This window comes from Sphaerodactylus townsendi, linkage group LG04 (assembly GCF_021028975.2).
Source record: "Sphaerodactylus townsendi isolate TG3544 linkage group LG04, MPM_Stown_v2.3, whole genome shotgun sequence".
Lineage (NCBI taxonomy): Eukaryota > Metazoa > Chordata > Lepidosauria > Squamata > Sphaerodactylidae > Sphaerodactylus > Sphaerodactylus townsendi.
In genome coordinates, this window is record NC_059428.1 from 145,902,832 (window position 1) to 145,930,559 (window position 27,728).

The window sequence follows — 27,728 nt, forward strand, 5'->3', positions numbered from 1 at the left end:
TGCCACGTCGTGTACGTGAGCTTTCTAGGATGTCTGAATAAACGGTCTTTTACACCAAAAAGCCTTTTATTTCTGCTTCTATGGAATTCCTTACACCAAAACTACCAGACCACAGCCACACGGCCCAGTAAAACCCACAACGTCCAATTCTTTTGGGCTGTGAAAGCTTTCGACATAAAATTTATCCCAGTCAGAGTTTTGATGTCTTTTTTAACCTGCAGATTAGGGGCATTCAATGGTCACCTTTGAGGCCCTACATGGCTTGGGACCAGAATACCTGAAGGACTGCCTTCTCCCATACATTCCTGCTGGGAATTAAGCTCACAGGGACTGTCCACCAAAGCAGCTTATTACTGGGCACATGAGAACAGGGCCTTTTCGGTGGCAGGCCCAAGATTATAAACCACCCCATCTGGGAGTGCTCCTGGCCCCCTCGTTTTAGATCTTTAAGGGGAAGCTGAAGACAGTTCCATTTTGGACTGGAATTGATTAAAGCAGTCCCAGGTTATGACTTTCAATTCTGTTTTCATGTATTCCATTTTGGTTAGATCGTGAGCTGCTTTGAGCTCCGTTGAGGAAGAAAGGCAACTAAGAAGAAGAGAAAGAAGAAGAGTTTGGATTTGTATCCCCCCTTTCACTCCTGTAGGAGACTCAAAGGGGCTGATAATCTCCTTTTCCTCCCCCCCTCCAACAACAAACACCCTGTGAGGTGGGTGGGGCTGAGAGAGCTCCGAAGAACTGTGAGTAGCCCAAGGTCACCCGGCTGGCATGTGTGGGAGTGCACAGGCTGATCTAAATTCCCCAGATAAGCCTCCACAGCTCAGGCGGCAGGGTGGGGAACCAAACCCGGTTCCTCCAGATTAGAATGCACCTGCTCTTAACCACTACATTACTGCCGCATTTCAAAGAGATGTTTCAAATGAATAAAATTTATATACACACACACACACACACACACACACATATATACATATACATATATATATAAACATATAAACATATATATACATACATACATACATACATATATATATATAAACACACACATATATATATAAACACATATATACACACATATATATACATATATATATGCTGCCCCAGGGTCAGTTTTAAATTGACCTCTGCAACAGGCCAATTTCAGAAAACACAGGACACACTTTCTTTGTTAAGCATATAGGTCTGCTTTATTTCCATGTTCAACTGCCACAATCTGAAAGGAGGAGGGTAAAGCCCGCTATAGTGTCCTGGGGGCACGCTGACGCCCACGGTGCAGAGAACTGCCCTCTTGCTGGTTTCCCCCCACCCGAAATCCATTCCCATCCGTGCGCCTGGGACACCGGAAAAGTCTTCAGCAAACGGACGCATCGTGGCTGCCTGTTGAGGGAGACAGCTCTGTTGAGCAACTTGATTTTAGGGAGCGCCTCTGGGGAGTCGAGCCGCGAATGCTGGCGGTGGATTCCTTTTCTTGAAACAAAAAGAAGAAAACTTGACCCTCCTCCGATACAGGAATAAAAATGTAAAAGCAGTGCCTGTCGAAAGACCCCACAGAAGGCAGTGAGGACAGAGAAGGCACTACAGTGTCAGACTGAACGACCCCTGCTCATTCAACCGTCCAGAGAGAGAAGATGGGTTTTAAAATTTCCAAAGATGTGTAAAGGCCTTCCGAAAAACGAGTGGCTTCTTTCTTGGTACGAGATATGCTGGCGCTGCGGAGAGGCAGAAAGAGAAGATGTTTACAGAATCGTAGAGTTGGAAGAGACCCCCGAGGGCCATCAAGTCCAACCCCCTGCCACGCAGGAACACACAATCAAAGCACTCCTGACAGATGTCCATCCAGTTTAAAAACCTCCAACGAAGGAGACTCCATCACTGTCTGAGGCTGCGAATTCCAATGTCAAGCAGCCCCGACGGTCAGGAAGTTCTTCCTAATGTTTAGGTGGAATCTCTTTTCCTTCACCTTGAACCCATGACTCTGTGTCCTCGTCTCTGAGGCAGCAGAAAACAAGCTTGCTCCCTCTTCGACATGACATCCCTTCAATCATCAAAACATGGCGATCACGTCCCCCCTTAACCTTCTCTTCATCAAAATAAACATCCCCAGCTCCCTAAGCTCTTGAATGGTAGCTCTTGAACGGTTACTAGATTGGGGGCCCCGTCCCTCCCAGATCTGTCAAGTGTTTTAGAGGAGGGGGAAAGAGAAAGAAAGGCCTCCACCTGACAGCCTCCACCTGTCTTGGATGGCCCTGGCTAGTCTGATCCGATCTTATCTTGGAAGCTAAGCAGAGTCTGTCCTGGTTAGAATTTGGATGGGAGACCACCACGGAAGTCAAGGTTTGCTAAGCAGGGTTTAGTCCTTTAGTCCTTGGACCACTAAAAAGGTCAAGGCCATGACACAGAGGTATGCCACGGCAAACCATCTCTGGCCTGGGAAACCCTTTACAGTTTCCACCACTTCCAGTTCCGTTATGTTGAATGTTTCAGTGGGGGGGAGGCATGCTGCCAGCAGAGGTTTGGCAAAAAAAATGAGGAAATTGCGTGACTCAGATAGCAAAAGCTTCGCAGGCCAATTCAGTTTCCCCCCCAAAAGAAGAACAGGACGGTGCTGAAAATAAGCGTGAGAAAAGTTTCCAACCCCCAACTTACAGAGTGTGTACAGTTTTTAATATTCATAGAATCACAGAGTTGGAAGAGACCCCCAGGGCCATCCAGTCCAACCCCCTGCCATGCAGGATCACACAATCAAAGCACTCCTGACAGATGGCCATCCAGCCTTTCTTTAAAAACCTCCACAGAAGGAGACTCCCATCACACTCTGAGGTAGTGAACTCCACTGTCGAACAGCCCTGACGGTCAGGAAGTTCTTCCTGATGTTGAGGTGGAACCTCTTTTCCTTTACCTTGAACCCATGACTCCCTCACCAACATGATATCCCTTCAAATATCTAAACATGGCTATCATGTCCCCCCTTAACCTTCTCTTCATCAAAATAAACATCCCCAGCTCCCTAAGCCTCACTTTGTAAGACCTTTGACCATTCTGGTGGCCCTCCTCTGGACCCATTCCAGCTTGTCAATATCAATATTATATATGTCCCAGCAATTCAGCACCGCCCCGGTTCCCTAGTTACAAAATCTTTTTTTTTTTTACCACGGCTTTCGGACTACTCCGACTCTGTAACGGGGATAATTTCTTCATTGATAAAAAATTCAATGGTCTCCTCCTCCCAATCTTCCACGTTGCTGTCTAGCTCATCTGTGTCCACACCTGGAAGGGGAGAGAGAGAAACAAGAGGCAATGAAAACTCGGATAATCTGATGGCAAGAGAAGAGGCCCTGAAAACAGGAAGCGCTTCTTGGAAAAGAAGAAGAGTTGGATTTATATCCCCCCCCCTTTCTCTCCTGTAAGGAGACTCAAAGGGGCTTACAAACTCCTTTCCCTTCCCCCCCCCCCACAACAAACACCCTGTGAGGCAGGTAGGGCTAAAAGAGCTCCAAAGAACTGTGACTAGCCCAAGGTCATCGAGCTAGCGTGTGTTGGAGTGCCCAAGCAAATCTGGTTCCCCAGGTAAGCCTCCACAGCTCCAGCAGCAGAGCGGGGAATCAAACCTGGTTCCTCCAGATTAGAGTACACTTGCTCTGCACCACTTCACTCCTTATGCTCACAAAGGTGGAAGCCTTCAGACTAGTTAAGAATAGGCTCTTGGATCTTGATTTTCATAATTTGACTCGTGCTGCCAAGACAGCCTGTTCTCCGACTACATTATTAATCCCATGCGAGCGAGGAATTATGGCAGCATATCTTCGTCTGCTGATTAATCCCACCCAGAGGAGAGCCTTGGCTACTGCAAGATGTAATGTGCTGCCATCAGCTCTGCTGGAGGGAAGATTTAAGAATATGGAATGTTCTAAAAGAGTTTGTTCATGTGATATGACTACGGTTGAAACACTTGACCATTCTTTGTTTCTATGCCCTAAATACAATAAGATACGCATGAAATACATGAATTCCATTTTCTTGCAATGCTCTCAGTGGCATGAGTGTTATAAGATACCCAATCTCCTGAACAGCTCGGATGTGCTCTTTTGTGAAACTGTTGCAAATGTTATACTGGAAATTAGTAATTTTAACTGTATTTCTTAACCTTGTTTTGTTTTAAAATTTTGTCCTGTTTTATATGCCAATAAAAGCTTGTGTTGTTGCTCTGCACCACTACGTCCTTCACGACAGGGTATGGCTAGAGCTGTGGAACTTGCGGACTGATGAAGGCCACACTGCCCTTGTTCAGGCAGGCCCACCTCTGTTAGGAAAAGCATTCCCAATCTCTCCCCATGACTTTACAGGATGGAACAGGCCTCCGGCTTTATGGATCGTTTCAGATTATTTGTTTGTTCTACAGACTTCAGTCCCCTGGCTCAACAATGACAATCACAAAAAAACCCACCCAGGAATGGTTTATAAAAAAAAGAAAAACAAAGCATTTCAAACACATTAACGACCGTACAGCTTTGGCTAGAAGCTGCCCAATAATAGCAATCGCAAGTAGCAGATTTTTTAAAAAAAGCTCTAGCCACAATTTGAAACGGAAATGTAAAAGCCAAAGGAAATGATCCATGTTACAGGTCTGGGGCGCGTTTCACTAACTCACCGCCTCGCAACTCCAGCCTTTCGTTCCTTTGCTCCAAGTACAGCTCCTGGGCCATCTTGCGGTATTTCTTGAACTCTTCCATCATCGTCCTTCTCCTATCAACCAGCTCCTGCGGAAAAAAAAATAAACACCACCCCCATGAAGCCTTCATCGCGTCAAGGAACTTCCCGGGAAAACTGCTTCCAGACACAACTTGCCTTCTTTTATTATTTGCGTCCTGCTTTCCGTCCCTGACGGCAGCAGCTTACCTTCGAGGCTTTAGACTGGCTCAGACGATCTTTCTGTTCAAAGATTTTGGAATATCTCTTCAGGTCTTTCTTGATTTGCTGCAGAATATGAAAGGGGAGATCAGATCGGTGCCCGACAGCCAGAAGCCTCGTGGCTACAAAGCATTCCCACAGAGCACTCGGTATTTTCTGCAGGCTTAACCCTGGTCTGCGAAGGAGCCCTGAATTTTATGGATTTTTTCACAGGTTTAGGAGCCTGCCTACCAATTCTCTATCCTCAACAGCAACTAAACTGCTACGAGGGAGCTTCTGATTCCATAAATCCGATTAACCCAAAACTGGAATCTCGCCCAGGCGTCAGAAAATTTGTAGCGGAGAACAAAAATTTCTCCCTGCAGAGGGTTTGGGATTTGCATCCGTTCTGTCCAAATGCTACGACTCTTCCCCTAGCACTGTGCTCTACCCTGCAACGCCCGTCCCCACTGGCTGTACTGAGCTGGGCATTCAAAGGGCCACGACACCTTTATTTGATCCTGCGTGAGCAGAGTAGGCGGCCGGGGTCTCCACAGCAACTGGCAGAATCGGTCTTTGTTGTTCTTCTGGAGGAGACGACCTTGGAACGTCCACAGCCAGAAGGCGTTGTCCACCTGGGAAAACATTTCCGTCAAGCTACGTGGGGCGCAGCATTCTGGTGCAACGTATATACGTCACTCGTGAGAACTAGAAACCTGAATCCAAACAATCCCTCCCTCCTGCTGTGGTATTTCTAAACGACATTACCTAATATGTTCTCTTATAGGTGGGGAAATTAATGTCTGAATTACGTGGTAACAAGTGTCCTGGTCTGGAAGGATTAAGAAGAAGAAGAATTTGGATTGCTACCCCACCTTTCTCTCCGAAGGAGACTCAAGGCGGCTTACGAGGTCCTTTCCCTTCCTCTCCCCGCAACAGACAACCTTGTGAGGTGGCGGGGGGAAGGGCTGAGAGAGTCCTGAGAGAACTGTGACTTGCCCAAGGTCACTCAGAAGGAACGTAAAAGTGCGGAAACCCATCTGGTTCACCAGATAAGCCTCTGCCACTCAGGCGGAGGAGGGGGGAATCAAACCCGGTTCTCCAGATTAGAATCCACGCTGGCTTTCAGAAACACTTAAGGGCATCTCACTGTGAACAAAGACACTTCAGAAGCTCCTATATCTTCTTCCAGATGGGGTACAGAAGCAACCATGAATCATGGGAAACGGAACTTTAACAAAGCTTCCCAGAGGAGAAAGGTTGCAGAACCGTGGAAGAGAACCGGATTTTGCATGAAGATTCTGGGCTTGGTGCTTAAAGGGGGACGGTGGGAAGACCCTTCCCTGCTCAGAACCCCAGAGAGGTTCCGGTAGTCAGTGGAGAACACGAAACCAGGGAGATCAGCCTTCTGGCCCAGCACTGGCAGTCTTCCCAAAAACCGTCTGTCAGCTAAGTTCAAACAGATCGCCTTGAAGACTCGAGGCAGAAGAGGGCACAAAACAATAATCTTGACGATACCTTGTGACTCCACCAAGACACCGAAGTCACGAGGTATCGGCCGGTGGGGTCCCATTCCACGTCCGAGGCTGTGTAATGCTCGGCGATGTTCATCATGGTGCAGTCGGATGTGTCGACGAAGGCTAAGGCACCGTTCATGCTGCGCAAGGAAAGAGAGGAAAATGCCAATCTCCTTGTGTGTAGAGCTCTTTTCTAAAGCACTTAAAGCTACCCAAAATGCACTCGAGGCCTGTTTTGAATGGTTGAGAGGCAAGTTTTCATTTCCATACTTGACAAAGAGAGAGAGAAAGTCAGAAGGAAAAAGAGAAAGGGAAATAAGAGAAAAGAGAACAGAAAGAAAAAGAGAAAGGGAAACAAAGAGAGAGAGAAAGAGGGAGGGAGAGAAAGGAGAACAGAAAGAAAAAGAGAAAGGGAAACAAAGAGAGAAAGAGAAAGGAAGGGAAAGGAGAACAGAAAGAAAAAGAGAAAGGGAAACAAAGAGAAAGGAAGAGAAAGGAAGAGAAAGGAGAACAGAAAGAAAAAGAGAAAGGGAAACAAAGAGAAAGGAAGAGAAAGGAAGGGAGAGAAAGGAGGACAGAAAGAAAAACAGAAAGAAAAAGAGAAAGGGAAACGAAGAGAGAAAGAGGGAGGGAGGGAGGGAGGGAGGGAGGGAGGACGGAAGGAAGGAAGGAAGGAAGGAAGGAAGGAAGGAAGGAAGGAAGGAAGGAAGGAAGGAAGGAAGGAAGGAAGGAAGGAAGGAAGGAAGGAAGGAAGGAAGGAAGGAAGGAAGGAAGGAAGGAAGGAAGGAAGGAAGGAAGGAAGGAAGGAAGGAAGGAAGGAAGGAAGGAAGGAAGGAAGGAAGCCACAACTTTTCATAACTAGGGATTAGAAAACTTAAGATTGGCTCCCACCCTTCTGAGACAATCAGAAAATTATTTCCTCACTGTTAAGTGAAAGTTACTTGTAAAGAGTGGAGGCCAGCAGAGAAATTCAATTTTGAAAAACTGGTTTAACAACCAAGCGTCCTCTCCCACACTACCGGCTAGCAATCATACCAAAATGTCATAAGGACTCTTGGATGAATTGCTCCTGCAAGCTAAGACAGCCACTCTTCTGGAATTTGTTCCAGACAGACAGACCACAACTACGCGAACACGATTAGTAACTCACTCACCAAGTACTGGCAACAAAATCTTTCCTGCCTACACGCACCACATCGTTTTATTTATTTTATGTTTTTGGATTTTTGACTAAGAGCATCTTACCTCTGAACACACCTTTCAAAAGTACCCAGATTTTTTAAAATAAATGTTCCTCTCTATCTCTGCACTGTCAGAGAGACGGCCCCGCAAACGGCAAAAATATCAAGATTCCACCATTTGCGGCCGGCGTGCTCTCTTCGCCTTCCCCACAGATGACGCTTACCTCCTGAGTCCAGCCAGCACCACAAACTGTCCTTGAGGACTCCAGAATATCGTGTTTGCTTGCTGTTTGTCGAAGATTTCTGAAAAACAAACCCAAAGGGGATTAAAACCCAGAACAGCTGCGACCCCCCCGATGCCTTTTCATTTCACCAAGTTAACGACTCTTCCTTAAGTGCAATCTAAAAAGAACCCCCACCCCCTTCCCCCAAATTTTAAAAGCTAGATATAGCCTGACTAAAAGATTTTTGCTACTATTCCCTGCTGTCTCAGGACTGTCGAATTGTAGAGCTCAACTGTGGCTTTCTCGCTTCTTTGGAAACTTAAATTCAGAGCGCTCGGAGTGGCCTTCTTAGGAACTGGCTAAAAATATTATCAGCCACAGAAAGAATGTGGTCGTGTGGAGAGACAACACCAGTAAAGTACTGGCTGAAGGCAGAGCGTGGTAGAGAACGGGGAACCAGACTGCCATTCACGAACCAGGAAGCAAATGCTGCCACAACCATCGCCAAATGATGGCATCATTTGCACCGATTTCAAACACTGGTGTACGCCTCTGCCGTGGAACGGGAACTGACTCTCATTCACGCTCCCAGTTTTTCACCCCCAACTTGAGCTACGTTTGTCAGAAGGGCGGGACATTCGAGGACTTAAACTGTAGGCCTCTTGCTGAGACGGCATACGGTTCAAAGCCAGCTCTGAGGCAAGCCCCCCTCCTCGCTCGGCCGAAACTGACTTACTGATGAGCTCGATCTTCCCGTTGTTCTTCACGTGATAGAAGGAGCAAGATATCCGTGGCGTTTCTCCGTGCAGCACAGCAAACTTGCTTCCGTTTGGCTCCCAAGCGAAGGCTATGATGCTTTCTGGGGGAAGTTTGGGGGCACAGGCGGATCAGCACAACGATATCAACGGATTCAAAGTCGGGTGCTGCATCCTGAGAATGTCAGGGATTCAGCAAGCCCCCTCCCCAGAAAAGTTCACAAAGAAACGCAACACCACCACTGTGTATAGTGCAGCAGACAGAAAAAGACACCAGTAGACCCCGCTGGAAGACACCGGACAGCACTCAAATTCATTATACACTGTCTGTGTTACATCTATTCTCAAATTACACCACCATCAACCATATCACTCATTGTAAACCATTTATACTCAACTGCATTTAATATCCTTGCTGTGTCCAGTCAGCAAGCATAAGGTGGGCTAAAAATGCATATAACTCACAAATAAAAATACATTCATAAATAAAAATGCATATAATTCATAAATAAAAATTTGAATAGTTCTTCTGCCTGCTGAAAGTTTTAAAACATGTTACAATCAATGATTTAACATAAGTTACTGAATTTTATTCTAACCTGCGTTGTAAACCACCTTGAATGCTTGCGAGGTTAAAAACAGCAACTACAAAACGTTTTAAAGGAGGAAACGAAGAAGAGTAGTTGGAGACTTGGGACCGCAAATTACTATCGACTTGCCCCAGAATGGAAGAAGGCAGAAGCCGGAACCATCCCTTACCTTTCATTTCTACTACATCAACTGGAACTTGCTTCTCTCGCATGCGGAATATTTCAAAGTTGGTCACTACACCCTAAAAACAGACGGAAGGAAAAGAAGGCAGTGTTGGGCCTTTGCAATGTTTTCTAGGAAGGGCCAGACTGTTTTAGAAGAAGAAGGAGAGTTTGGATTTATATCCCCCCTTTCTCTCCTGCAGGAGACTCAAAGGGGCTGACAATCTCCTTGCCCGTCCCCCCTCACAACAAACACCCTGTGAGGTGGGTGGGGCTGAGAGAGCTCCGAGAAGCTGTGACTAGCCCGAGGTCACCCAGCTGGCATGTGTGGGAGTGCCCAGGCTAATCTGAATTCCCCAGATAAGCCTCCACAGCTCAGGCGGCAGAGCTGGGAATCAAACCCGGTTCCTCCAGATTAGATACATGAGCTCTTAACCTCCTATGCCACTGCTGCTCCAACATTTAGTTGGTTTTCTGAGCAGGCCTAAAGGCTCACACCCCAAAGCAAGGCAGAATCCTAGAGAGCTTGACCGATGTCGGGAGAGGCAGAACCTCCAAATATTCTGTTCAGATGCATGGTGTTTGTTGGAGGGAAATGGTGCCATTTAGAGATATTAACTAGAAACAACCTGTTACCTCCTCAGTTCTGCCAAAGCCAAAGGGCACCCTGTTGGCAAGCCTCTGATCAATAAACCTACTTCATTTGAACCCCCACTTGGTTACTGGGAGGTCGACGGGAATTGTAACTCTGAAAGAACTTTGCCAGGTTCACTCAACAAACAAGGGCTAGGAGTGGCCAAACGGAATAGGTGACGCCTAAGCTTAAACCCCGTACCTGTGTACCCTTGGGGGTCCGGTCCACTTTCACACACAGGTAATCCCCGTTCTTCTGCCAATGCAGCTTGCAGTCCACCACGTTGAACAGGTTCCGGACTCTGATCTCCTGCCTGGAGGGCAGCTGCATCAACGTCACCCTTGCGGGAATGTCCTTGTCTTCTGGCACCCAGAATGCTATGATGTTGCCACCCGGAGACCAGGAAAAATCTCTGTGGAATTAGAAAAAAAAAACACATGAGGACCTCAGAAGAGCCCTGCTGGATCAGACCAGTGAAGGTCCACCGAGTCCACCATCCCATCTAACTAGCTCCTCTGGAGGGCCACCAACAGGAATAGAGGCCAAGACCGCCATGAGAACCTCAGAAGAACCCTGCTGGATCAGACCCGTGAAGGTCCACCTAGTCCACCATCCCATCTCACACAGTGACCAACCAGTTCCTCTGGAGGGCCACCAACAGGCATAGAGGCCAAGACCACCATGAGAACCTCAGAAGAGCCCTGCTGGATCAGACCAGTGAAGGTCCACCTAGTCCACCATCCCATCACACACAGTGACCAACCAGTTCCTCTGGAGGGCCACCAACAGGCATAGAGGCCAAGACCTCCATGAGAACCTCAGAAGAGCCCTGCTGGATCAGACCAGTGAAGGTCCACCTAGTCCACCATCCCATCACACACAGTGACCAACCAGTTCCTCTGGAGGGCCACCAACAGGCATAGAGGCCAAGACCTCCATGAGAACCTCAGAAGAGCCCTGCTGGATCAGACCAGTGAGGGTCCATCTAGTCCAGCATCCCGTCTCACACAATGACCAACTAGTTCCTCTGGAGGACCACCAACAGGGCACAGAGGCCTTGTGGATCCTTGTGGATCAGCCAACCTTCCTCAGCATCTTAGATAGGGCACTGTACAAGTGGATCAAAGGCATCACTTCAGTGGGGGCGGGGGGTTTAAGTTCAAAAAAGCTAACACGTATACCCTTGGCCCCACGGATGGTCCAGCGAGGGGAAATAAGGAAGGAATTATTCTTAGCAGCAATGGGGGCATTGGTTTCCACATGTCAGTCAGCATTAGGGCTGTGTATTATTTATTTGTTGTTTGTTTATTTATTAGATTTGGTACACAGCCCACCCCTGGAGGGCTCTAAGGAATTCAGATCTCAATGAAGAGGGGAAAAAAGAGGTGTACTCACTTGATCCCGCTGATTTTCAAACTCTTCTTGTCCAACAGACCCATCGACTAGGGAGAGAAACAGCACCACGAATAATTTAGCAAACAGTCGCATCTGACCCAGCACGTGCTAATCGGTCTCAAATTCGACTTACAAAAGATGTAACCCTCCCTCCTTGCTGCTGGGAAGGAACTCCACAGAACCTATAGTAGTGATGGCGAACCTTTTTGAGACCGAGTGCCCAAATTGCAACCCAAACCCCACTTATTTATCACAAAGTGCCAACCCGGCAATTTAACCTGAATGCTGAGGTTTTAGTTTAGAAAAAAACGGTTGGCTCCTTCTTCCTCCACCCCACCTGCTTGGGCAGGGGGTAGCCTGCTCTAGCCTCCAGCAAGTCCCACGCGCACCGCTCTGTGCCTCTCTAGCATCTCTGCCTCCTCTGCGCGCCCCCCCCCCCCCCCAGGCAGCAGCCACCTGGAGCACAGACACCAGGCCCACCAGCTGAGTCCTCCCTGCTCACCGTGGTGCACGCATGTTGTGCTTAGTGGCCCAGGTCAGTCTAGATGTGTGTGTGGGTGTGGGTGTGATTTTCCGCCCTCACATGATGAACTCTGTGTGCACGTGCCCACAGAGAGGGCTCCGAGTGCCACCTCTGGCACCCGTGCCATAGGTTCGCCATCACTGACCTATAGTACTCACCAAGAATGTCAGTATGAGAAAGGGCAAGTGCTTTGCCGCCAGACGTCAGCAGACGCCGACCTTACATCATTGCTAGCTTGTTTCTGGAAACTCTGATGAAAATCCAGAAACTACCCCATAAGGAGGCCGGCAGTAGTCATTGAGGGGTATTATGGGGGCGAGGGAAGAGGGTTTGGTTATCAAGTCACAGCTGACTTTCTAAGGCCGTGGTGGCAAACCTTTGGCCAATTGGCCATGCTGGCAGGGGCTGATGGGAATTGTAGTCCATGACATCTGGAGTGCCAAAGGTTCGCCACCACTGCTCTAAGGTTTTCAAGGTGGTTTTCCATTGCCTCCCTCTGCCTAGCAGCCCTGGGCTTCCTTGTGGTCCCCCATCCAAGGAATAACCAGGGCTAACCCTGCTTAGCTTCCAAGATCTGACGAGATCAAGCCAGCCCAGGCTACCCAGGTCAGGACATCGAGTGGGGATACGGGCCACTAAAACTGGGAACGGAAAACCCGAGAACAAGGCAAAATGGTTTCACTCTCCCAGCTTAGGGGTGGAATGACCTCAAGCAGGTGTAACAGGGGAGGAAAGGGCCTCGATGGAAAGAAGGCACAGGAGAGCGTGAGGCGCTCGACCTAGTTCGTTTTCACAAGATCCACCCTTGTTATTTTCACCCACACAACCAATATCGCACCCTGCCTTCCCCCAACAAGCAGGAGACTTGCAGTCACACAAGGAAACGCTGCTTTCCCCCCGAGTTCAAGTACTTTCGGCAACTTTGGATGCCGAGCTCAGAGTTTCACGGAGTCTTACTGAGGAAGACTTACGGGCGTCTCGAAGATGCTGAGCGTATCGGAAGTCATCCGAGCGAAGAATTTGCCGCTGTGACTCCACCTGAGTGAGCAAAAACGTCAAGGAATCAGACCGACGGCTTCCCTTTCCTGACAACCGCATCCTTTGTAACCGGCCGCCATCGTGCCAACTTACTTAAAAATGGGCCAGTGGGCCGAGCTTTCGCAGTGGAACCCTCTCTTCTTCTGTCCTGTCAGGATGTCCCATATAATAATAGCCTGAGGATCGTCCTGTGTGTCCATCAGAGGACTGAAGGTCACCATGTATCTTCATTTTAAAAAGAGATGAAAATTACATGGATGCAGCAGCTGTGCCTTTATTTCAAATCCAAACGTCGTTTTGTTTTTGATCCCTTCAACAGTAGGCTGGTAGGATCATCAACAAAATGAAAACGAGAGGTTTCAATACAACAGTGGCTCCCAGGCTATTTTACGCTCGCGCACCCCTTGGCAACCCATTTCCCTAAAACTTTTACCCCCTCATTACGTAATTTTCTCCGTGTACCCACAAACACTCTGTGGGGTATGCTGGGGGGTCTGCATGCCCAGGTTGGGAACCACCGCAATTAAAAAATAAATATGAAGATTGTTTAAAAAGGCACGCACCTAAAAGCACACAGCGTGTCTCTTACCCGCACCATTCTAAAACAACAATCTCAACTTCTGAGAGAGATCCCAATAGGTTTCCTGAATTATAATTACAGAAGTTATCATCTAGTGCAGGGGTCTGCAACCTGCGGCTCTCCAGATGTTCATGGACTACAATTTCCATCAGCCCCTGCCAGCATGGCCAATTGGCCATGGTGGCAGGGGCTGATGGGATTTGTAGTCCATGGACATCTGGAGAGCCACTGGTTGCAGACCCCTGATCTAGTGAAAGTCTTTCGCTGTCTGTGTTCCCAGGAGTACTATTAGTGGTGGAGGAAAGTACTGTCAAGTTGTCAGCGACTTATAACAACTCCTCATAGGGTTTTGAAGGCAAAAGATGAAAGGGTGCCAGCCAAAGATGTAGGGGAAACGTCAGGAGAAAATGCTACTGGAACATGGCCATACAACCCGGAAAACCCACAACCCCCTTGAAAACATTCTGCCTTTATTTCCTTTGCAAATTAAACTCATTAGCAGATAAACTGACCACATCCAATAGGCTACATGGAGGGATTCAACATGGAGAGCTATCTGCATTTATAAGCCTGCCTTTCTCCAAAGTGAGACCCCCAAGGAGGGTAATGGATCCAGTCAAGACCACCAAACCGTGAAAATAATGCAGACAATAAAAACTCACAGCCAAGTAATGACCAACCACCAATAACAGTACGCACACAAGTACCAAACAAAACAATACAATGGCTGATTCACTGTTCTGGATTTGTACATCCCCAGGTTTCTCTGACTGATTCGGGAAGACAGCAGGGTCAGGGGGCTGAAAGCTGTGATAAGAGGAAACCCCTTTCCCTTAACAGAACAGTCTAGGGGATAAACAAAGGAAGTTCCCCTCAGCCTCCAATACCTTTTAAGCAGGCACAAAAACATGTGTGGACGCAGGTCTTGTTTCACTAAAGCTGCTTCCAACACAAGAAAAGAAGGCAGTATTTGAAATGCAGAAACACAAATTCACCGTCCAGTGCTCCGGCGATTATAACAAACTGAAGGCGAGGCAATGTTGTGACGCAATGGAACAAGCGAATTTAACGTTTCCCTTCTCTGCCAAGGGGCTGAGAACTGGCGCAAATTTAACCGAATGGAAACTGGTTACGGTTTCACCGGACACGCAAAGCTCAGCCTCTGAACCATGTACGTGGCGAAGGCAACACTTGGCATACGACCACCCGCTGAAGAATCATTTCAAGTTCCCGACAAGAATACCTTTCGCAAGGCGAGAAGTCGATGAGCTGAACCCCTTGGTGGCCAAATTTCTGGATCTGCTTGAATTTCTCTCCGCCCCACAGAGCGATACCTTTCTGATGGAAGGTAGCCAGGTAGGTGCCCTTTGGAGACCAGCGCACGTAAGTTTCCGTCCATCGCTAGAAAGGGGGAGAAAAGAGAATACAGGTTAGACCTCAAACTGGATCTCATCTCGTTTGATTTGCACTGCCCTTTGCTAAGTATGTCACCTGGTAAATTCTGAATGGGACCTGAACATCTTGAACATCCATGAACGGCAAGGCAGCCAAGAACTACCTTGATATTGGCCTCAAACCATCAAAACAGCCTTGGACGAAATCTCTCACTTTTTAAAGTGCTTCTTGGCATCCAATGAACCTCCGACAAGAGAAATCTGGGCATGTTCTAAGCCATAAGTTTGAATATGATTTATTCTTACTGAACACCTATTATTATTATTTAACAGTTGGTTTCGTAGGCTGCCTTGAATGCTGACTAGCCGAAAAGTAGGATAGCAATAGAGCTGGTAGAGTTGGCCCGGCCCGGTAGAGTAGGATAGCAATAGAGCTGGTAGAGTTGGCCCAGCGGTCCGAAACCAGGGATTCCTGCATGTTATCTATGTGGCAGTTTCAGTAGTTAATAGTGCAAGATGGATGGGTTCCACAAAGGAAACCATGGCCCTCGGTTTGCAAGACCTATCACGTCTCATTTGTTACGCTCAGTGTATTTGGCTTCAATATATGAATTATTTTCACTAGTAGAACCGCTGAAGGTATTTCTGACAGTGGGGCCGAATCATATGTCTAGCACCTGAATGTTGTATATAACGTTACAGATTTGGGGTTGTGTTGTTGTTTGTTTTACAGCCGTTGACCCCAAGACGTATGGAAGATCCCGAGAGAGACTCACAGCTCTTTCTTCGATGGAGACAGGTTCCTTGACGTCATTCCAGTAAATGGTGGTTCGTTCTCCCGATTCAAAGATCACGCTGTACTGATCGCGGCAATCCGGGTCCTCCAACCAGTACCGCAAATTCCCCTGTGGAGGTGGGAGATTGTTCAAAGAAGGGAAGGAAAGATGGCCAAGAAGGGCATCACACAGTCATCCTATGAGAATTTCCTTAAAATAAAATAGAGGTCCTCTTGGCTTACTTTGGAGGAAGCCCACGAAACCTCCACAGTCCCCAACCACAAATACAGAAGAAGAGTTTGGATTTATACCCCACCATTCTCTCCTGTAAGGAGACTCAAGGTGGCTTACAAGCTCCTTTCCTTTCCTCTCCCCACAACAGACACCTTGTGAGGTAGGTGGGGCTGAGAGAGTTCCCAAGAACTGTGACTAGCCCAAGGTCACCCAGCAGGAATGCAGGAGTGCGGAAACACATCTGGTTCACCAGATAAGCCTCCGCCACTCAGGTGGAGGAATGGGGAATCAAACCCAGTTCTCCAGATTAGAATCCACCTGCTCTTAACCACTACACCACACTGGGCATTAATGCTCAGAACTGCCTCAGTGGTAGCTCACACGCCACAAAAAAACACTTTTCAAGGCTCACCAGATCTTTAAAAGGCTGTTTCTCGGGGATCTCCCAATCATCGCTGATGTTCATGTACCTGCAGAAGCGAATGATTCAGTTACAAGGACAGGCGTTCGAATGGCCGAGGGGACGGCACCGGGGCAGACAGCGGCGACGACCGTACTCACTTGTCGAAGTCAGTGAAGAGGTTGACCCTGAAGGTGTGCTGTTTGTCCAGCTTGTAGCCGTCTGCGTTTTTCACGGCATCCAGAGCGTGGGTGGGAGACGTGTATTCCAGGAAAATATATCTGCCGTAAACAAAGGTTCAAGACTGCATTGCCGGCGCAAGGCGGCGAATGGAACTATAGGCCAAGTGTCACCGCCACCAGCTCACAAGGTGACACCCCACCACACCTGACATCTTCCTCCGCCCAACATCATAAGAACATAAGAACAAGCCAGCTGGAGCAGACCAGAGTCCATCTAGTCCAGCTCTCTGCTACTCACAGTGGCCCACCAGGTGCCTTTGGGAGCTCACATGCAGGATGTGAAAACAATGGCCTTCTGCGGCTGTTGCTCCCGATCACCTGGTCTGCTAAGGCATTTGCAATCTGAGATCAAGGAGGATCAAGATTGGTAGCCATAAATCGACTTCTCCTCCATAAATCTGTCCAAGCCCCTTTGAAAGCTATCCAGGTGAGTGGCCATCACCACCTCTTGTGGCAGCATATTCCAAACACCGATCACACATTGCGTGAAGAAGTGTTTCCTTTTATTAGTCCTCATTCTTCCCCCCAGCATTTTCAATGTATGCCCCCTGGTTCTAGTATTGTGAGAACGAAAAAGTCAACCTGGGGGAGGGAGAAATACTTAGAGGGGAGAATGCAGAGGAGCTTGGGAAACAGGAACAGAGACATTCACCACATCACACCAGAGTCACCAGAACACATATTTGGTGGTGGAAATTCTTATCAAGTCAAAGCTGGCTTCCTGCAATTCCCACAGGGTATTTCAAGGCAAGAGACGAACAGAGGAAGAAGAAGAGGAGGAGGAGGAGAAAGATGAGGAGGAGAAGAAGAAGAGTTTGGATTCATACCCCACTTTTCTCTCCTCAAGGTGGCTTACAAGCTCCTTTCCCTTCCTCTCCCTACAACAGACACCTTGTGAGGTGGGTGGGGCTTGGAGAGCTCTGAAGAACTGTGAATGGCCCAAGGAGAAGACTTTGGATTTGTATCCCGCCTTCCTCTCCTGTAAGGAAACTCAAGGAGGCTGACAAACACCTTGAGAGGTAGGTGGGGCTGAGAGAGTTCGGAGATCACTTTGACTGTGCCACGGTCACCCCAAAGACTTCGTATTTAGGAGCAGGGGAACAAATCTACTTCACCAGACAAGAGTCTACCACTTATGTGGAGGAGAGGGGACTCAAACCCGGTTCTCCAGATGAGAGACAGCTGCTCTTAACCACTGCACCACGCTGGCTATCTGATCGAACCACTTTTCCCCCACTCAACTCCCACAGTCTTTTGTGACATAAGACAAGTAGGCTTTATAATGGTCTATGATTTTTTACAACTTGATTCTTCCAGTGATCAAACTTTCCCAGACTCGGAACAACATTTTTCAGAAGGAAGCCCCAAACTTTGGGTTTTTTTGTGTGTTCCTATGCCTACCCTTTCGTCTGCCCATCAGATTCCGGGTAAAACTCATTGGTGATTTTCCCAAACTTGGAGAAAATCTTATGGATGACGTTCTTCAGTTTCTCGAGACGGTCTGGCCCGACCTGGGGGACGTTGTCCACGACGACCACCGAATCGATCCCATCTGCCTCCTGAGGACGTTCTTGAAAAATGTCTTCAAGTAACTCTGTGGGAGGGGAAAAAAGAGAAAATAAATTGGTGCACAGAGTTTCGGGAAACAAACATCAAACCACGTAACTGAACGCACGATTGTATTCCAGGGCAGAAATCAATGAACTGTGTTAGGTAAACATTCCAATAAATAAGCCTCTGTATATTACCGTAGAAGTCAATTTGCTACCTCTTCGGGATATTAAAATCGGAGCAGTCCACGCTTCTTATAAGACTTATTTGAATGCTATGCTCTCTTTGCTGTGTACCAGGTTCAGCGCCCCTGTGATTTTGGGAGAAACTGTGCAACATTCTACGGGCGAATCTGGGGCCTAGCACCCCTCCTGGTAACATGTGCTGGTCTCCCCACAGATTTTTCAAACCACAACGGCATCAAGAGCCACTACAGCAGAGCAAGTGGCTGACGCCCCACATTAGAACCAGAAAGACCTGAGCACACATCCTAACTCAGCTATGAGGATGACCTGGGTCCAATCGGTCTCTCTGCCCCCACCATAGGGGGTTGTGGAGACAGAAATAAAAAGAGTTGGATTTATATCCCCCGTTTCTCTCCTGTAAGGAAACTCAAAGGGCCTTACAAACTCCTTTCCCTCCCCCCACCCCCAACAAACACCCTGTGAAGTGTGGGGCTGAGAGAGCTCAGAAGAACTGTGACTAGCCCAAGGTCAGTCAGCTGGAATGTGTTGGAGTGCACATGCTAATCTGGTTCACCAGATGAGCCTCCGCAGTGGCAGAGTGGGGAATCAAGCCCGGTTCCTCCAGATTAGAATGCACCTGCTCTTAACCACTACACCACGCTGGCTCTCAGGAGAACCACCTAACTTCTGGTGGAAAGGAGAATGGACAGATGGATGTGGCCACGGTGCTAGGTTGTTCCCCCCTATCAGCTCTGCTATAGTGGCCAGGCCATGGGACTAATGACGCCTCCACAATATTTTGTTGCCCTCACAGATGCCTATCACTGCCTCTCAAAAATAGTCATAAGGTACGGGCCCTCCGGGTGGAAAGCTTTGTATGCTAGGACATGGTTATAATTACACTGAAGCGCTCTAATTACAGCCGAAGAACAAGTTTTCCCTGCTTTCAAAGACAGATTCAGTTTAATCACGCAGCAAACAGAGCCATCTGCACGCCTTCGCCCACTTGCCCGTCTGCTTGGTGATAATAAAGATGGTGCACAAAACGTTCCAAGACTTCACTGTATAGTCACGGCCTGAAATCTATATTTCACCAAGAAAGTGTTTAACGTCTATGTCCTAGATTAAGTTAATAACCAGGTACGGCACGCTCCCAAGGGCCTAATATATGGCATGCACTAAACACAATATGCTGCCGCATCAGAGCATAGCAGCTGGTCAGACACATTCCAGTTGCGTACAAACACACGCAGACAGCCAAAAGCAGAAAGAGGATGCCCTCTGATGTCCTCTATCCATATTTTAATTTACAAACTTCATTTCAGAGGCTTTAAGTCACTTCTAGCTTCAGAAAGAAGAGCCAGCATGGTGTGGTGGTGAGCTGCTGTTTGGAGAACCGGGTTCGATTCCCCACTCCTCCACATGAGGCCTGCTGGGTGACCTTTGGCCTAGTCACAGTTCAGTCAGAACTCTTTCAACTGGTGCAAAGACAGGCTATGGCAAACCACCTCCGAACGCCTCTTCCCTTGAAAACCCTGACACAGAGTCGCCATACGTCAGCTGTGTGACTCAACACCACGTGGATATGCACAGTGTTTGCCTCTTTTGATACGAAATGGATGCAACACAAACACACCCAACCTCAGATGAAATGTGCACACGCTCCAGCTCAGCAAAAAGACCCAACCGTTCCCTGAGGTTTGTGCTCCTCCACATACAAAAGGAAAATATGAAATACCCACGTTTCCCCAAAAATAAGACAAGATCTTATATTAATTTTTGCTCCACAGGATGCGTTAGGGCTTATTTTCAGGGGATGTCTTATCCCCCCCCCCCATGATTTTGCACCCCCCACGTGACCAGATCAGCTGTACCGGGGAATCTGTAACTAGAGCTTATTTTTGGAGTAGGGCTTATATTTCAGGCAACTTCCAAAAATCCCGGAAAATCATGCCAGGGAATATTTTTGGGGTAGGTCTTATTTTTGGGGAAACAGGGTAGAAAAACCTGAGCTTCAAAATGTAAACGCATCCTTGGATTCACAACGTCACTCGACAACAGCAAGGTCGAGAAAGTCAAAAACCTCAGGGTAGGCTCATACACTTAAAACACAGGAAACTGTCCCAAATAAGAAATGCTATTGATGTACCTGCATGGGCCGGAAGGTACATAGAGCTCCCATATTGGGGTAAACTGTCTAGCAGCTGCTTTGAAATCTGACCTTAATTTTGCATTCTAACAATTCCATGTAGCTAATCAGTTTCAACCCAAAACAAACTGTGTGCAAAGGGGAGAATAAATATGCCACCAAACCTCTCACCCGGTTAATCGCTTTCTTGTGAGCTTAGATACAGCGAACTGAGACTCAGAATTATTGCTAAGCACAGAAGTAATTGACTAACATCCCTTCATTTAAAGGTTTGCAAACATCAAACCACGTAACTGAACGCACGGAAAACAGAGGTCAGCCAAAGGTTTTCCTCTACTGGCTTCCTGTTTGGATGGATGCTGCACGCAAATCAATTGTTATGAAAACCAATATCCACAAACAGTCAAGGGCCCGTAAATATTGACTGTTTTCTAGTCGCTTCCTGTTACATCAGTGGATCTCAACCTGTGGGTCGCGACCACTTTGGGGATCGAACAATTCTTTCACAGGAGTCGCCTAAGACTTTCTGCATCAGTGTGCTCCATCTGTAAAATGGATAAATGTTAGGGTTGGGGGTCACCACAACATGAGGAACTGTATTAAACTAGGGTCGCGGCATTAGGAAGGTTGAGAACCACTGCATTACATGAACTAGTCTCTTTCTGTTACATGAACACAAGAGGCTAATCAACCTCTTGCTTCATCCAAGTCCTTACTGTCTGTTCAGGATGGAAGTCGCTGTCCAGGGTCATAGGTCTTTCACCAGCACTAACCACCTGATGTCTTTATCTGAGGATTCCAGGGATTGAACCGGGGGACCTCCTGTGTGGAGATGCTCTACCACTGAGCCACACACACTCCCTACCAAATACCCTTCCCATATCATAAAGTCCTTCAGCGTGCACTGAGGCCCCTTCCGCACATGCGGAATAATGCACTTTCAATCCACTTTCACCATTGTTTGCAAGTGGATTTTGCTATTTTGCGCAGTAAAATCCAGCGGCAAAGTGCATTGAAAGCGCATTATTCTGCATGCGTGGAAGGGGCCTGAAACCAGAGACGGGGATTTTTTTTTCAACACGCAGTGGAGTATGGCAAAAAAATCCTACATTTTAAAAACCTATCCAAACCTCGGGTGGCAAATGACAGCTCAAAGGCGGGACAGTGGTGGCCAACTAGCTTTTTCTCGCTATAGGACTGGGGACATTTGCGCCTGGCGACTAGATTTACACACAGACCCTGGTGGACTGCCTTTGGGCCAAACGCTCTTTCAGTCTAGCCTCCCTCACAGGGCCGTTGTGAAAGAAGTCTAGAAGAACTGTAGCTCTGGTGGACTGCCTTTGGGCCAAACGCTCTTTCAGTCTAGCCTCCCTCACAGGGCCGTTGTGAAAGAAGTCTAGAAGAACTGTAGCTCTGGTGGACTGCCTTTGGGCCAAACGCTCTTTCAGTCTAGCCTCCCTCACAGGGCCGTTGTGAAAGAAGTCTAGAAGAACTGTAACTCTGGTGTACTGCCTTTGGGCCAAACGCTCTTTCAGTCTAGCCTCCCTCACTGCGGGGTCAGCTAGAAAGAAGTTCAGAAGAATTGTAGCTCTGGTGTATGGTTTTTGGGCCTAACGCTCTTTCAGTCTAGCCTCCCTCACAGGGCTGCTAGAAAGAAGTCTAGAAGAACTGTAGCCCTGGTGGACTGCCTAGCCAAACGCTTTTCTCAGTCTAGCCTCCTCACAGGGGTCAAGTTGAAAGAAGTCTAGAACTGTAGCTCTGGTGGACTGCCTTTGGGCCAAACGCTCTTTCAGTCTAGCAGCCCTCACAGGGCCATTGTGAAAGAAGTCTAGAAGAACTGTAGCTCTGGTGGACTGCCTTTGGGCCAAACGCTCTTTCAGTCTAGCCTCCCTCACAGGGCCGTTGTGAAAGAAGTCTAGAACTGTAGCTCTGGTGGACTGCCTTTGGGCCAAACGCTCTCAGTCCCTCAGGCCATTGTGAAAGAAGTCTAGAAGAAGAACTGTAACTCTGGTGGACTGCCTTTTGGGCCAAACGCTTCAGTCTAGTCACCACAGGATCAAGCCAGAAAGAAGTCTAGAAGAACTGTAACCCTGGCAGATTGCCTTTGGGCCAAACGCTCTTTCAGTCTAGCCTCCCTCACAGGGCCGTTGTGAAAGAATTCTGGAAGAACTGTAGCTCTGGTGGACTGCCTTTGGGGCAAACGCTCTTTCAGTCTAGCCTCCCCACAGGCTGCCAGAAAGAAGTCTGGAAGAACTGTAGCTCCCAGGACTGCCTTTGGGCCAAACACTCTTCAGTCTAGCCTCCCTCACAGGGTCACTGGTGGACTGCCTTTGGGCCAAACGCTCTTTCAGTCTAGCCGCCCTCACAGGATCGTTGTGAAAGAAGTCTAGAAGAACTGTAACCCTGGCAGATTGCCTTTGGGCCAAACGCTCTTTCAGTCTAGCCTCCCTCACAGGATCGTTGTGAAAGAAGTCTAGAAGAACTGTAGCTCTGGTGGACTGCCTTTGGGCCAAACGCTCTTTCAGTCTAGCCTCCCTCACAGGGCCGTTGTGAAAGAAGTCTAGAAGAACTGTAGCTCTGGTGGACTGCCTTTGGGCCAAACGCTCTTTCAGTCTAGCCGCCCTCACAGGATCGTTGTGAAAGAAGTCTAGAAGAACTGTAACCCTGGCAGATTGCCTTTGGGCCAAACGCTCTTTCAGTCTAGCCTCCCTCACAGGGCCGTTGTGAAAGAAGTCTAGAAGAACTGTAGCCCTGGTGGACTGCCTTTGGGCCAAACACTCTTTCAGTCTAGCCTCCCTCACAGGGCCGTTGTGAAAGAAGTCTAGAAGAACTGTAGCTCTGGTGGACTGCCTTTGGGCCAAACGCTCTTTCAGTCTAGCCTCCCTCACAGGATCGTTGTGAAAGAAGTCTAGAAGAACTGTAGCTCTGGTGGACTGCCTTTGGGCCAAACGCTCTTTCAGTCTAGCCTCCCTCACAGGGCCGTTGTGAAAGAAGTCTAGAAGAACTGTAGCCCTGGTGGACTGCCTTTGGGCCAAACACTCTTTCAGTCTAGCCTCCCTCACAGGGCCGTTGTGAAAGAAGTCTAGAAGAACTGTAGCTCTGGTGGACTGCCTTTGGGCCAAACGCTCTTTCAGTCTAGCCTCCCTCACAGGGTTGTTGGGAAAGCAATCTAGAAGAACTGTAACCCTGGTAGACTGCCTTTGGGCCAAACGCTCTGTCAGTCTAGTCTCCCTCACAAGGCTGTTGTGAAAGCAGTCTAGAAGAACTGTAACCCTGGCAGATTGCCTTTGGGCCAAACACTCTTTCAGTCTAGCCTCCCTCACAGGGCCATTGTGAAAGAAGTCTAGAAGAACTGTAGCTCTGGTGGACTGCCTTTGGGCCAAACACTCTGTCAGTCTAGTCTCCCTCACAAGGCTGTTGTGAAAGCAGTCTAGAAGAACTGTAACCCTGGTGAACTGCCTTTGGGCCAAACACTCTGTCAGTCTAGTCTCCCTCACAGGATCAAGTAGAAAGAAGTCTGAAGAACTGTAACCCTGGCAGATTGTCTTTGGGCTAAACGCTTCTTTTCAGGTCTAGCTCACAGGATCAAGTAGGAAAGAAGTCTAGAAGAACTGTAGCTCTGTGGACTGCCTTTTAAAGAACAGCTCTTTCAGTTACTAGCCTCCCTCACAGGGCTGCTAGAAAGAAGTCTAGAAGAACTTCTGTAGCCCCAGTGTGGACTGCCTTTGGGTCAAACATCTCTTTCAGTCTAGCCTCCCTCCACAGGATCGCTAGTGAGAAAGAAGTCTAGAAGAAGGGCTGTAGCGCTCTGGTGGACTGCTTGCTTTGGGCTAAACCAGCAGCTCTTTCAGTCTAGCCTCCCTCACAGGGGCCTGTTGAAAGAAGTCGATTAGAAGAACTGTAGCCCTGGTGGACTGCCTTTGGGGCCCAAACACTCTTTTCAGTCTAGTCCTCCCTCTGCACAAGTGCTGTTGAAAGTGAAGTCTAGAAGGAACTGTAGCTCTGGTGGACTGCCTTTGGGCCAAACGCTTTCAGTCTAAGTCCCTAGGGGCCTCCCTCACAGGATCAAGGTTGAAGAGGGAAGTTCAGCAGAACTGTAGCCTGGTGGACTGCGCTTGGGCCAAACGCTTCTTTCTCAGTCTAGCCTCCCTCACAGGAGCCAAGTAGGCAAAGAATTCTGGAAAAGAACTGTAGCCCTGGTGGGCACTAGGCACTTGGCCAAACACTCTATTCCAGTCTCCCAGTCCTCCCTCACAGGGCTCTCTGTGAAAGAAGTCTACAGAAGAACTGTAGCTCTGGTGTGAACTGCACCTTTGGGCCAAACGCTCTTTCAGTCTAGCCTCCCTCACAGGGTTGTTGGGAAAGCAATCTAGAAGAACTGTAACCCTGGTGAACTGCCTTTGGGCCAAACACTCTGTCAGTCTAGTCTCCCTCACAAGGCTGTTGTGGAAGCAGTCTAGAAGAACTGTAACCCTGGTGAACTGCCTTTGGGCCAAACACTCTGTCAGTCTAGTCTCCCTCACAAGGCTGTTGTGGAAGCAGTCTAGAAGAACTGTAACCCTGGTGAACTGCCTTTGGAGGCCCAAGGCTGCTCTTTCAGTCCTGAGCCTCCCTCCACAAGGGCTGCTTGTGAAAGAAAAGAGTCCTAGAAAGAACTACTGTAGCCTCTGGTGGACTGCTTTGGGCCAAACAGCTTCTTTCAGTCTAGCCGTAGCCGCCTCACAGGATCGCTAGTTGAAAGAAAGAACTGTGAAAACCCTGGCCAGATTGCCTTTGGGGCCAAACGGCGCTTCTTTTCAGTCTAGCCTCCTCACAGGATCAAGCAGTGAAAGAAGTCTAGAGAAAGAACCTGTAGCTCTGTGGACTGCCTTTGGGCAGCAACGCTTCTTTCAGTCATAGCCTCCTCACAGGGCCAGAGGCAGATTGTGAAAAGAAGTCCTAAAGAACTGTAGCCCTAAGTGTGGACTGCCTTTGGGTCAAACACTCATTCTTTCAGTCTAGCCTCCCTCACAGGATCGCTGTGAAAGAAGTCTAGAAGAACTGTGTAGCTCTGGTGGGACCGCTCTTTGGGGCAACGCTTCTTTTCAGTCTAGCCTCCCTCACAGGGTCAGTTGCAGAAAGAAGTCTAGAAGAACTACATGTAGCCCTGGTGGACTGCCTTTGGGTCAAACATTCTTTTCAGTCTGCTAGCCTCCCCTCACAGGATCATGGTGAAATGCAGTCTTAGAAGAACTGTAGCTCTGGTGGACTGCCTTTGGGCCCAAGCAGCTTCTGTCAGTCTAGCCTTTTCCCCTCACAGGGTCAAGTGAAAGAAGTCTAGAAAGAACTGTAGCTCTGGTGGACTGCCTTTAGCACAGGCCAAAGCGGCTTCCTGTCAGTCTAGTCTCCCCTCCTGCTATGGGCCGCTTCAAGTGAAAAGAAGTCTAGAAAGAAGAATTTGTAGCTCTGGTGGACTGCCTTTGGGCCAAACGCAGCTCTTCAGTGATCTAGCCTCCCTCCACAGGGCCGCTGGGAAAAAGAAGTCTCAAAGAACTGTAGCTCTGGTGTGGTTCTGCCTTTGGCCAAAAGCGCTCTTTCAGTCCTAGCCTCCCTCACAGGGAAAGAAGTCTAGAAGAACTACAGTAGCTCTGGTGGATCTGCCTTTGGGCCAAACAGCTCTTTCAGTCTAGCCGCAACCCTCACAGGATCAGTAGTGAAAAGAAGTTCAGAAGAACTTGTAACCAACCCTGGCAGATTGCCTTTTGGGCTAAACGCTTTCTAGTCTAGCCTCCCTCACAGGATCAATTTGTAGAAAGAAGTCTCAGAAGAACTGTAGCTCTGGTGAGACTGCCTTGGGCCAACGCTCTTTCAGTCTAGCCCCTCCCCTCACAGGGCCGCTGGGGAGAAGTCTAGAAAGAACTGTAGCTCTGTGGTGGACTGCCTTTGGTGCCAAACGCTCAGTCTTCAGCTCCACTCTCACAGGATCGCTAGAAAGAAGGGTCCTAGAAGAACTTAACCCTGGTGATTGCCTTTGGGCCAACGCCGCCAGTCTAGCTCTCGGGATACAGGTTGTCAAGTGAGAAGAAGCTACCAGAAGAACTGCTTATGGCTCTGTATGTGGACTGCCTTTGAATGGCCAAACGCTTTCAGTCTAGCCTCCCTCACAGGAACCCATTGTGAAAGAATTGGAAGAACTGTAGTCTCTGGTGGACTGCCTTTAGGCCAAACAACTCTTGTCAGTCTAGTCTCCCTCACAAGGCTGTTGTGGAAGCAGTCTAGAAGAACTGTAACCCTGGTGAACTGCCTTTGGGCCAAACACTCTGTCAGTCTAGTCTCCCTCACAAGGCTGTTGTGGAAGCAGTCTAGAAGAACTGTAACCCTGGTGAACTGCCTTTGGGCCAAACACTCTGTCAGTCTAGTCTCCCTCACAAGGCTGTTGTGGAAGCAGTCTAGAAGAACTGTAGCTCTGGTGGACTGCCTTTGCGCCAGCTGCTCTTTCAGTCCGGTCTACCTCCCAAGGTTGTCATGAAAGCAGTCTAGAAAAAAAAGAAAGCACAGCCCCTGACTGACAGCCTTTGGCCAGCTGCTCTTTCAGCATGGCCCACTTTGCAAGGCCGTTGTGAAAGCAACCTAAAAGAGAGGGCACCACAGCCCTGACAGGCCGCCTTTGGGCCAGCTGCCCTTCCAGCCTCGACCTTAGGAAGCCCCTCTCTCAGCCGGGGCCTACCCCGCGGGGCTGTCGTGCACAGGCCGCACCTTCCTCCTCGATATCATCCACGAATCCCTCGGGGTCGCTGAAGGAGACGCCCTCGTCTTCCTCCTCCTCCTCCTCCGGCTCGCCTTTCCCCTCGGGGGGCTTCTCCTCGGAGCCTTCCTCCTCCTCCTCTTCCTCCTCCTCCTTGCCCTCCTCTTCCTCTTCTTCCTCCTTGCCCTCTTCCTCCTCCTCCTCCTCCTCCCTCAGGGCGGGGCTCTCCTCAGTGGTCTCCTCGGGAGTAGGAGGCGGCGGAGGTGAGGCCGGCTCGCCGTCCCCCTCCTCAGCCGCCTCTTCGGCCTCGCCCGCTGCCTCGGGCTTCGCTTCGGGCGCTTCGGGCTCCGCCGCCTCGGGCTCGGGTTCGGCCTCCGCCTCCTCGGTCCGGCCGGCCTCCTCCTCGGCCGGCCTGCCCTCCTCCTCCTCGGCCCGGCTGCCCTCCTCCGGGGCCGAGCCGGCCTCCTCCGGGGCCGAAGCCGGAGCCGCCGGGCTCTCCTCGGTCTCCTGCATGGCGAGAAGCCGCCGCTCGGCCGGACGAGAAAACTCCAAAGGAGGAGGCGCGGCCTACGACCAGGCCATGTGCG

At 48.9% G+C, this 27,728-nt stretch overlaps 1 protein-coding gene across 1 annotated transcript; it reads right to left on the minus strand.

Moving 5' to 3' along the window:
- Positions 1–1,164: 1,164 nt before the first annotated feature.
- Positions 1,165–27,728, minus strand: EIF3B (eukaryotic translation initiation factor 3 subunit B). Its single transcript, XM_048494337.1, has 19 exons — positions 27,153–27,728; positions 17,934–18,126; positions 16,452–16,571; positions 16,303–16,360; positions 15,657–15,785; positions 14,730–14,887; positions 13,000–13,131; positions 12,840–12,906; positions 11,346–11,392; positions 10,152–10,362; positions 9,324–9,396; positions 8,546–8,668; positions 7,810–7,888; positions 6,406–6,544; positions 5,397–5,522; positions 4,897–4,974; positions 4,649–4,757; positions 3,151–3,267; positions 1,165–1,709 (listed from the first exon to the last, which is right to left on the minus strand). The coding sequence occupies exons 1-18, from the start codon at positions 27,652–27,654 to the stop codon at positions 3,164–3,166; spliced, it is 2,448 nt and encodes an 815-aa protein (XP_048350294.1). The 5' UTR covers positions 27,655–27,728; the 3' UTR covers positions 1,165–1,709; positions 3,151–3,163.

Coding starts and splice junctions, on each gene's coding strand:
- EIF3B (XM_048494337.1), bottom strand. CDS start 27,654: ATGCAGGAGACCGAGGAGAGCCCGGCGGCTCCGGCTTCGGCCCCGGAG. Junction 7,889..8,545: donor CGGGAAGATCGAGCTCATCA/GTAAGTCAGTTT, acceptor TTTGTTTTTCAG/AAATCTTCGACAAACAGCAA. Junction 4,758..4,896: donor GCCAGTCTAAAGCCTCGAAG/GTAAGCTGCTGC, acceptor TTTTTTCCGCAG/GAGCTGGTTGATAGGAGAAG.